This window comes from Sinocyclocheilus anshuiensis, unplaced genomic scaffold (genome assembly GCF_001515605.1).
Source record: "Sinocyclocheilus anshuiensis isolate Anshui unplaced genomic scaffold, SAMN03320099.WGS_v1.1 scaffold836, whole genome shotgun sequence".
Classification (NCBI taxonomy): domain Eukaryota; kingdom Metazoa; phylum Chordata; class Actinopteri; order Cypriniformes; family Cyprinidae; genus Sinocyclocheilus; species Sinocyclocheilus anshuiensis.
The window spans coordinates 891,374-901,685 of record NW_015551122.1 but is presented as its reverse complement, the minus strand read 5'-3'; the positions used below and the strand labels follow the sequence as shown (position 1 = coordinate 901,685).

Here is a 10,312-nt window from a genome sequence, read left to right as displayed (position 1 = left end):
AACTTAATTTGGACAACTTTAAAGATGATTTTCTCAATATTTTGATTTGTTTGCACCCTCAGATTCCAGATTTCCAGATATTGTCCTATCCTAACAAGCCATACATCAATGGGAAGCTTATGTATTCAGCTTTCAGATTATGTATAAATCTCAATTTCGAAAAATTGACCCTTATGACTGGTTTTGTGGTCCAGGGTCACATATTTAAATGATTTTGAAAGAAGTATCTAATGCTTAACAGGACTGCATGCGTTTAATCAAAAATAGCCAAAGGAGCAATATTGTGAAATATTATGAGTTAAGATAACCGTTTTGTGTGAATCTATTGTAAACTGTAATTATTGCTGTGATCAAAGCTCTTCAGTGTCACATGATCCTTCAGAAATCATTCTAATTCTATTAAACGGAGCAATCGCGGAGAGAAATGTCTTGAAAGGAACTATCTCTGAAAGGCATGGCTGTTACAACACACAATTGCACGATGGCCCATCAAATTGGCTGTGTAAAACATCATTTCCAAAGAAATACTTCAATGGGAGACTGGCGAAGAAAGGTCCCCATCAGTTTCCATTCAGGAATTGTGTGAATGGAATGAGATTGTAATGGATTTCTGAGTGTCTTAACGTGGTTTGGTGGGGTCAGGGAAAGTGGCGTAGTCAGGAATATGTAATTCATCTGAGATGAGAGGACAGAGGGGTCACGATGTGCTCTGGTTTAATAATGAACGACACTGTCAAGAGAATTCAGCCCGTAGCTCAGGGGCTTTGAGAAAACACAGAGCCTAATATCGGCACTTTTATGTCCAAAAGATCATATTCGCTTTCAGAACTTTGGTTTACACTCTTTACAATTCACCTCATTTTTGCATGTGTGCAGTAGGCCAGTTTCATTTTGGCTAGGTATGTTGGTTTGAGCGAGCTGTAGAGCATTGCAGGCTGCTTTCCACCATCAAAATCATTTCTTCTTTTAAATAAAGGATCAGAGAAAGGAGGAGGTTAATCTAAAGAAAATGCTAGTAGTCGACCTCAGGAGATGAAACTAGATATTTCATGAGCTCTTAATTACATTATCTGTAGATTTTCAGTATTTGCAGCTGTGGTACCAAAATTTGAATATGAACAGCACAATTTTTAAATACTAAAATACTAAAAACCACAGTTTGTGTGAATGTTTTTTTTGTTTTTGTAAATTTTATTTTTTCCCTAGCAGAGGTTAACAACATAAATATATTAAAATAAATCCAATTTAGTTTGTAGACAACAAAGTTTCCCTTAATTAAATTTAAGAAAAATATTAAATTTTTTCCCAAAATAATTAGGGTAATAGGATTGAATGTTGGGGTCAGCTTTGTAGTGTTGTGTAAAAATGTAGAAAACTAAAAGATTATTTTATCTTCCTGATTTGAATTTAAAGAAATCTGAATGATAAATGTTATAAATGTAAAAATATACAGTCAGCTCCACTTTCCTTAGAAACAGCTTTAAATATATATATATATATAAAATGCTGTGGCATATTGCTCAATCTTACTTGCTCACACATCTTCACCCCCCCCCCCCCCCCATTTTTGAACAAAGACGTGAAAGTGCACTATCCAAACTTGCATTATTATAATTCATGAAAACTTTGGAATACAGACCTACGGTTGGACTCCTTTTAAGAAGACAATCTGCAGATTACTGCAGAAGTGGGATCATTTCACAATATTAAAGTATCAAAAGGTTATAGAAGTTTAAATTTACTGTAAAGAAAGTGCACTGTACCAATTTTTTATTTTATTTTATATAAATTAAATATTTTACAAAATATTTTTGAATCCAAAATTGATATAAAATTAAAGCCTTATGTCTAAATAAGTTATGTTCCAAATTTGAAGTTGATATGAAAAAAATGGAGGTTCCTGTGAGATTTTATTTAGGGCGTTATACCACAAACAGCCACTGGGTGCCATCCAAACTCTGTAGAATTTTTGTTGATGCATTTTTCTCTCACGAAGGTCTAAATTTCTCTGTCAATATTACTTCTATCAAAAAATAACCACCAAATATGGAATCTTGAGACTCAGACCTTTCCAAATATATGTATTTTGTCAAGATTTTAAAAACGTTTGATTCTAAAATACCGCTAAAATGTTTTAAAGTACCATTTCCATGGTAAAGCAATGTCCATTAAAATGTTTTAAAAATGGTTTTCACAGGATGAATTCTGAGGTTTCAAATGATATATAATTTATGATGATTACTAAAATATGTGATAGAGAAAAAAGACGGCACAAAAAGAGCGCCATTGGGCCCACCTGTGGGCCGGTGGCACTTAAGGGGTTAAAGTCATTGGAATAAAGTCTAGTGTTAGCAGCCCATAACAGTGTTGCCAACATGTGAACACTTCAGTGGTAACACTTTAGCTTAGGGACAGATTCTCACTATTAACTAGTTGCTTATTAGCATGCATATTACTAGCATATTGGCTGGTTATTAGTACTTAAAAAGCACATATTAATGCCTTATTCTGCATTACCATATTCTAGATCCCTTAATCTGGCCACTAGGGATATGCCGGTATCAAATTTTCATGTTGCGATTAATTGCTAATGCTTTTATCACGGTATACGGTGTTATCACGATATTGAAATTTAGTTTAAAAAAAAAAGTGCTGTCATAATACAGTATAACAGGTTTAATAACTTTTTTCTTATAACAAAAATAACTGAACATTTAAATGCAATAAAGCAATACAGAAAAATGTATAAAGTTAAAAGTTTTACACAGATTAAAGTGCAAAAGAACTATAAAGACCAATAGGTATCACTTTACAATAAGACCTCATTAGTTAACCTTAGTTAATGCATTAACATTCACAATGAGCAATAGCTACATTTGCTACAGAAGTTATTAATCTTTGTTTAAAAAATACAAGTCTTAGTTCATGATAGCTCATTAAATAACACAGTTGCAACTTTTGATTTTAACAACGTATTATTATTATTATTATTTCTGCAGTTTAGCACCATCTGCTGTCAGAGAGTGAAAGTGCGCTTTCATCCAGAGCGTCTCTCACATGTTCCGCCATGTGCTTCACATCCGCGCTTATTTACGTCAGAGTGCGCACGCGTCTTTCAGGCAGCATACAGCGGTGTTGTGCATTTTGACCAGTTTATGGGAAAAGTATTCTTAAAATGCATTCAAAATTCTGAATAATTTGTTATATATAATTATTCACGGTATTTAGAAGTGCCCACGATAACAATATCGTGCATATCAATTACCGTGATATATCGCATTACCGAATACCGGCACAAGTCTACTGGCCACATACCTACCTAACTACCTTACTAACTGTTAATTAGCAGCAAACTAGGAGTTTGAGGCAAAAGTCGTAGCTAATAGTTAGTTAATAGTGAGAATTAGTCCCCAAACTAAAGTGTGACCCAAAAAAATTAATAATAAAATAAGTTCTTTCTTACTTTGTTTTTTAATAGACTAAGAACAGAGAATTTGAAACGACAAAGTAATTAAATCAAACTTATCATATTGTGTTTTTAATGCATTTAAGATCATTTTGGGAAGGCTAGTATACACATTCTAAAGCTACTAGTTACTTTTCACTCCATTATTTTAACATTAGATAAGAGTTTATCTAACATAACTCTCTACCCAAAGAACGGCTTGACTTCAAGCATTTGTTGCTTTAAAGTCAGCGGAGACCAATCTGTACTATTCATGAGGTTTTATAAGATCTTAAGTGGTGCTATATTACATTTTATCACTGGTGCCAATCCAGAACATCTCCAGCTTATCAGTTACTCTATATTCCTGAATGAAAGCCATTTGTTTTGTTCTCTTTGTAATGCTTTCAAAGCCAAAAATATAATAATAAAAAAAAACATTTCAGCAGACTTTAGTTGATGCCTGATCTCTTCACAGCACTAAAGGGAGCAAAGAGAAGGACGATAAAGAGAAGACCACAAAGGAGAAAAAGGAGAAGAAAGAAAAGAACCCAGGAAGCACTCCAGAGGCCAAGGCAGGAGGGAAGGACAAACAGAAGGAGGAGAAGCCCACTGACAGCAAGGAGAAGACGCCCAAGGCCGACAAGGACAAGAGGAAGGATGACAAGAAGGAAGAGAAGAGCAAGATTGATGGGAAATCCGCCGAAAAAGAGTGGTCCAAGGAACGCGACGTGTCCAACGACAGCAAGACTAAGGAAGGCAGCAAAGTGGAGAAGAATGCTGGGGCCGGAAGCATGAAGTCCCTCGTGCCCAGATCCGAAGGAGCCGAGTCTGAACGGGGTGAGACGGCCCTGATGCTGTTCGCTTAAATATGCTTCACTACACTTCTTTGACTTTGTTTGGACTTTATTTGAAGAGTTCATTTGCAAAAACCGATAACTCCATTTTTATTATTTATTTTCAGAAATCATGTTTTTTTTTTTTTATTGCGCATTACAAGTAATATCAATCAAATGCAGTTGGGTTGTTTTGATTAAGTAATAATAACTTAAACAAATACAGGTAATTTACAAAATTAAAGGTCATTGAAAGTATTTATTTTTTATTTTTTTTTTACATATTAAAAGTTTGTTTTATAGCAAAAGCAGATAACTCCAACAGTCGTTTTTTGGCAAAAGCAGATATCTTCACATTTCATGTTTTAGAGTTTAAAAAAACACTTGTTTAATATTTGTAATCTCCTCAGATGACAATGTAGATGCCTGACAGACGTTGTGATCATAAACTGTATGGATGTGATTACACGGAGCTTTTCCCTCACCGTTGTAACGCGCTGCTTTTGCAAGCTTCCGTGAAAACGTTTCCGCTTTTATTTTCGTTTTTCGCCTTGAAGAAGATATCACAGGTTCATCATGTTTGTCGAAATGATCCATCCTCGATCACTTTTAGTCAGCTTTGATGAAACTCCTCTCAGCTTGCACGTCTTTTCAAAGTGAAAGTAGCTTGTCACCTGACCTGAATATGCTAAAATGGACTTATCGGCTTCTGTTCAAAAACAACAAGGGCGCTTGTCGGCTTCTGCAGTGAAACGTGAACTCGCGATGCCTTGAAAGTGAACAAAACCGGCTTTTTTGACAAAACGTGTTTAGGGTTCAGATCGCGCTATATGTGGAGAATAATGCACGGCAATCAGCTCTTTTTTTTTTAAAGTGGCGTTTATCGGTTTTTGCAAATGAACTCTTCATTTTAAGAAGAGTACGTAAAGGATTTTGGATTTAGTTCACCCTAAAATTAAAATTCTCCTTTAAACACTCACCCGAGTGTCTGTCCATATTGTTTAAATTGCATGCTGCAGAACACAAAATCTAAAGCAAAAAAAGCATTTATTGAGCCTGAACCTCGTATTTCTTCTCTCAGCAGAGCAAAAAAGACGAAAGCTTGACACGCACTCGTCACCGTCGCACTGCTCTGCAGTTAAGGTTAGTATGGCCTGAGGACAGCTGTGCACTTCTTTCCTCTTGTCCCTACCTGTCGGAGATCACTTGTTTTCCAAACCTTCCTCGTCCTTCCGCGTCACCCACTGGAGTTTGAGAGGAGGCCTCTGGAGCCCAGCTGTTGTAGGAGAGCAGTGGGGGGAATTCGGCATCTTATGGACTATTTTTTTTTTTTTTTTTTGGGAGATGTATTTTTTCAATAGATGTCAGATTTTTAAGAGAAATTTCCAAGGACTTGCCAAAATCTTAAATTCTAGCACATGCTTCGATTTTGCTTTTACATGCTAAGAGAATCTACCCAAGTGCCTCACAAGTTTTGTTCCTTGTCGTACGCCATACTTTTTGTGAGATTGTAAATATAAATATTTATTTTTGTAAAGCGCCCTCCCTTTTTGAATCATAGCATATTACTTGCTGAGGAAGCAAATCGTAAGAGAAATAAATAAGAATCAGTCCTTTTGCTTTTTAAACGAAACTTCGAGACAAGAGAATGTTTCCGCTGGAAGAAATCCTGATCGCGTCCGATCTCCTCCACGTCGGGGACTCCTGCAGGAGCTGGAATGTTTCCTCGATCTGGGATCCCAGACAGGAATATGCTTCTCTTCACTGCCACTGCTTGCTTTTTTTTTCGGCATCTTTTGGACTTTTTTTTTTTTTTTTTTTTGGGAGATGTATTTTTTCAATAGATGTCAGATTTTTAAGAGAAATTTCCAAGGACTTGCCAAAATCTTAAATTCTAGCACATGCTTCGATTTTGCTTTTACATGCTAAGAGAATCTACCCAAGTGCCTCACAAGTTTTGTTCCTTGTCGTACGCCATACTTTTTGTGAGATTGTAAATATAAATATTTATTTTTGTAAAGCGCCCTCCCTTTTTGAATCATAGCATATTACTTGCTGAGGAAGCAAATCGTAAGAGAAATAAATAAGAATCAGTCCTTTTGCTTTTTAAACGAAACTTCGAGACAAGAGAATGTTTCCGCTGGAAGAAATCCTGATCGCGTCCGATCTCCTCCACGTCGGGGACTCCTGCAGGAGCTGGAATGTTTCCTCGATCTGGGATCCCAGACAGGAATATGCTTCTCTTCACTGCCACTGCTTGCTTTTTTTTTTTTGCTTTTTTTTTTCCACACCCGATTCGTGGAAGGGTTTTCGACGAGAGCTTCCCAGACATCCGTGCAACCAGCAGACGGTTCGTTCAGCATCCAGAGAAAGCCGCGTCACCAGCAACTACTGCATAAAGAGAAGGGCAACCAAGAAAAAAAGTGTGGGCATGGCCTTCCCAGAGGGATCTGTCTATCTGTGACCAGGAATCTTGTTGCAATTGTCTATGAGTGAGACCTCATGCCAAAGTGTACATGACCTCCTTCTATTCCCTTCATTTATGAATCCTAGCTGAGTTTAGCTTGTTTTGTGATCTTCATCAACTCCCATAGTTAATCCACAGAATGTATGCTCTATTTTAGACCAAAGATACGAGTTAAGACATTTACCTATGATGCTCAGTGCAGTGACGTTCTCCAAACACATGCAGGTTGAGATAGTCCAGCGCAGACTAGCGTTAGGCTCCGATAGTCCGGTCTCTTCGTCTCTAACCATGTAAAAGTTCTAGTCTTTGAAGGTCTTTGGGGATGTGTTGATTGACGGCCAGCCTCCCCCAGCCTTTCTCCTGCTGTGTGCCATCCTCTCCAGCTCATCTGTCATCTCCATTCATTCCTACAGGACAATCTCAACGACTTCAAGGACTCAGCTTCAAAGGTTTGTACCTTTTTCAGTCCTCAACTCTGATTGTGTCTTCAAACCTAGTGAATGGTCTACCCAGACCATTCAAGCGGTCATTACAAATGAAAGTTATGTGCAATATCGGTCGCCGGTATTGGTTCAAAACTTCCGAACAATGCTCAAAAATATTGTCCATGTAAGCAGTATTTGTCCAAAATGTACCTTTGATGGCCAAAAATGTAGTATAGCTAGACAGCATGTTTTATAGTTTTAAACACTCTTGTGATGCCCACAAATACTGTCGTTAGGCTGCATTTGTTTCATGCCAAACACCCCTTTGGGGTCCTAATAGGGCCCTATGATTTACATAATGCAGAAAATGCAGAAGGAATTGTGCAATCCAGTCGTTAAAATGGAATTTACTATATAAATCCCGGCCAAATTTGAATGGATAAATCAAAAGTAGAACTGTGCAATGTGACATGAACACATGCACTACTTTAGAGTCAGCTCTCCAGCATTTCATTTGATGAAACAAAAATGCAAACCCCCCCAAAATAAGTTTTGTTTAACCTGAAATTATAACATGAATATATTACTATTGAACAGTAGAATGTACTTCTCAAAGTAATATCACACAATAACAGTAATATCACACAATTTTTCATCCATGTTTGAATTTAACCAGTAAACCTCTCTTGTGCAGTGCTTTGCCAAGAAATGAAAGGAATTGTTCAAATTTCAATGTAATTAATCTTTTATATTGATCATTTATTTGTATTACATTTAAACAGATTCTAGATAAAACTACTTTCATAGGGTACTGTTATTGTTAACATTTTAATAGATTAAATTATTTTACGAATTCAGTTGATTACACATCATTTGTGATTGTTACAATTAAATGTCACTTAACAATTAAAATGTAAAATGCAGAATTTGGGTGAAAATAAAACTGATTTAATTGAGTTGCTGTACATTCCAAATGATACCATCATGGTAGGCAGCGATTGCTTGGGCGTTCCAAACCCGTCTGTGATGCACAAGAATGCTGTCTATGTAGGCAGCATTCTTTCAGACGGATGCCCAGAAATGCTGTGTGGGTAGGCAGCTCACTAGCCTTTGAGATGCTCCCAATATTTATCTCGTCTCGCTGCAGAAACTGTCCTCACGCTGTATGTCATGAATGCGTCTGTAGATTACAGCACATTTTGTGCCACATGCCAGGTGTGGAATGTTTCTAGTGGTATATCGGTCTTTAAAAAGTCCCTTTTCCCTTCAAAAACATGCGTAGTGTTCTTGTGCTCGCACATTCCTCTCCTCCTCTGCCAGGACATTTTATATTCTGCTAATGTAATTTCAGCCCAACAGTATCCTCTATTCTTCCCGTGGCTACGCTCTCCTGGGCTCCTCTCTCAGTCCTCGCTGTCTGATTGGACTCTGGTCCTCTATTCTGCCACTCTAAAATCTCTTTTGAACAGCTCCTGTCAGCTGGCAGGGAGATAAGTGTTTTTGCAGTTTGGTCACTGAAGGATGTTTGGAAATATGCTGATGGCACCACCTGAAAAAGCAATACAATATTCCCACACATTAACTGCAGGATCATCCAGATATGAAGGAAGAGAGGAGGCCTCACAGACCCTCAGTATAGATGTATTAAGCATTAGTTACAAAATCTATTTTCCTGAACCAGCAGGGTTAGGTTGTTTCTTGTAGGATATCGTGTCAGCTGTGTGTATTATTCTTGTATTTCAGTTGTGATTAATGATTAATTCCGCAGTCATTCACTCTCAGGGAGTTTGTAATACCCTTTCTAAACAGAGGTGCTTTATGATGTTGGGTAAGCAAGTGTCTTTAACATATCGCAGGACCATGAAGGGTTGTCACCGAAACCTTTAGTCAATAGCAATAACTAGACGGATTTTACAATATTTCATACCAGTTTCAGTATCATATTAATTTCAGTTCTTTTAAACACAATACTTCCTCATTTATTGACTGATTATGAAGTCGTCGTAATCGGTCTGTACATTAAAGAACAAAAATAAGCAGTGGAATAAATAAAAATGACAGAACCAAGATACAGACGGCGTAAATGTTCCTGGAAGTTTGTCAGGATTTCAACAGCCGTTTCAAGTCAAGTAATCTTTCAGAAATTGAAAATAAAGTACTTTTTTATTAACTGGTTCACAAAACCAATTTATTCACAAATCAGACTGAATGCGTAAGATCTGACGTTAAAGAGCGTTTTTTTCAGGCATCAGAAATCACTACTATGTCAGGTCTTTGAAGGAGGCTTATGCCGGGTTCAGACTACACGATATTTTTGTCGGTCACGATAGTCACTGTGTCAGATTACACGATTTTGACTCCTAAAATCTTGTTGTGGCGTGGACAAGAAACATGTCAGACTACACTTTGCTTCCCGACCATTCATCGCGTGCTGTCTTTAACGACGCGTGTGATGTCATCGAGAAGGCGGAACTAGCGACTGACTTCCGAAAACGAGTGTAAACATTGCTGAAGCGCTTCCGCTATAGTTCGCCAGCATTTTTCTTTCTTTCTTCTGTCGTGGTAGTCCCTCGATGACACATCATACAGGCAGGATCCATAATCCCACCTAGCAGCACCATCATCTCTTTCGTTTTGCCATGTTTGAAACCTGTGTATGAAAGGGCTTCTGTGCTGCTATTGGTCAACGTCACCAATGTGACAGAACCAAGCGGCAACCTTCCGCTCTCTCTCGTGAAGCCAACACGGAAGTGACTTAAACTGTAATTCATCGACTGGCCGCTAGAGGCTGGCTGCAAAAGGGAGTCAATCCCATAGACTCCCCATGTTAAAATGCCCAACTTTACAGCAGAAAAAACATGTTTACAGCCTGGTTCAAAAAATGATTTTGGTCTATATAGCTAATTTTGCCCTTCATGACAACTGTGAGGGGGGTGAATTTTTTTATAACTCATCCGTTTAAATTATATTAAGCCTTAAAGTTCTGAATAATTAAGGGCGTGGCCACTTGAGTGACAGGTGGATTGCCGCTGCTGTCACCACCGTCGAGGTGGGTGGGTGTGGTTTCAGCAGCCAACTCCCGCCTCTTTGCCCATTTTTGATTACCCAGGAGTGACGCGCTGCCAAGATGGCGACGGCC

At 37.8% G+C, this 10,312-nt stretch overlaps 1 protein-coding gene across 1 annotated transcript in view; it reads left to right on the top strand.

The window, feature by feature from the left end:
* The window catches only part of LOC107663081 (THO complex subunit 2-like), a 100,323-nt gene that overhangs the window by 77,785 nt on the left and 12,226 nt on the right, over nucleotides 1–10,312 (top strand). Inside the window, exons 31-33 of the mRNA XM_016453233.1 lie at nucleotides 3,924–4,285; nucleotides 5,363–5,424; nucleotides 7,162–7,197. Coding sequence (XP_016308719.1) covers nucleotides 3,924–4,285; nucleotides 5,363–5,424; nucleotides 7,162–7,197 — 460 coding nt within the window. The remainder of the gene's footprint in view (nucleotides 1–3,923; nucleotides 4,286–5,362; nucleotides 5,425–7,161; nucleotides 7,198–10,312) is intronic.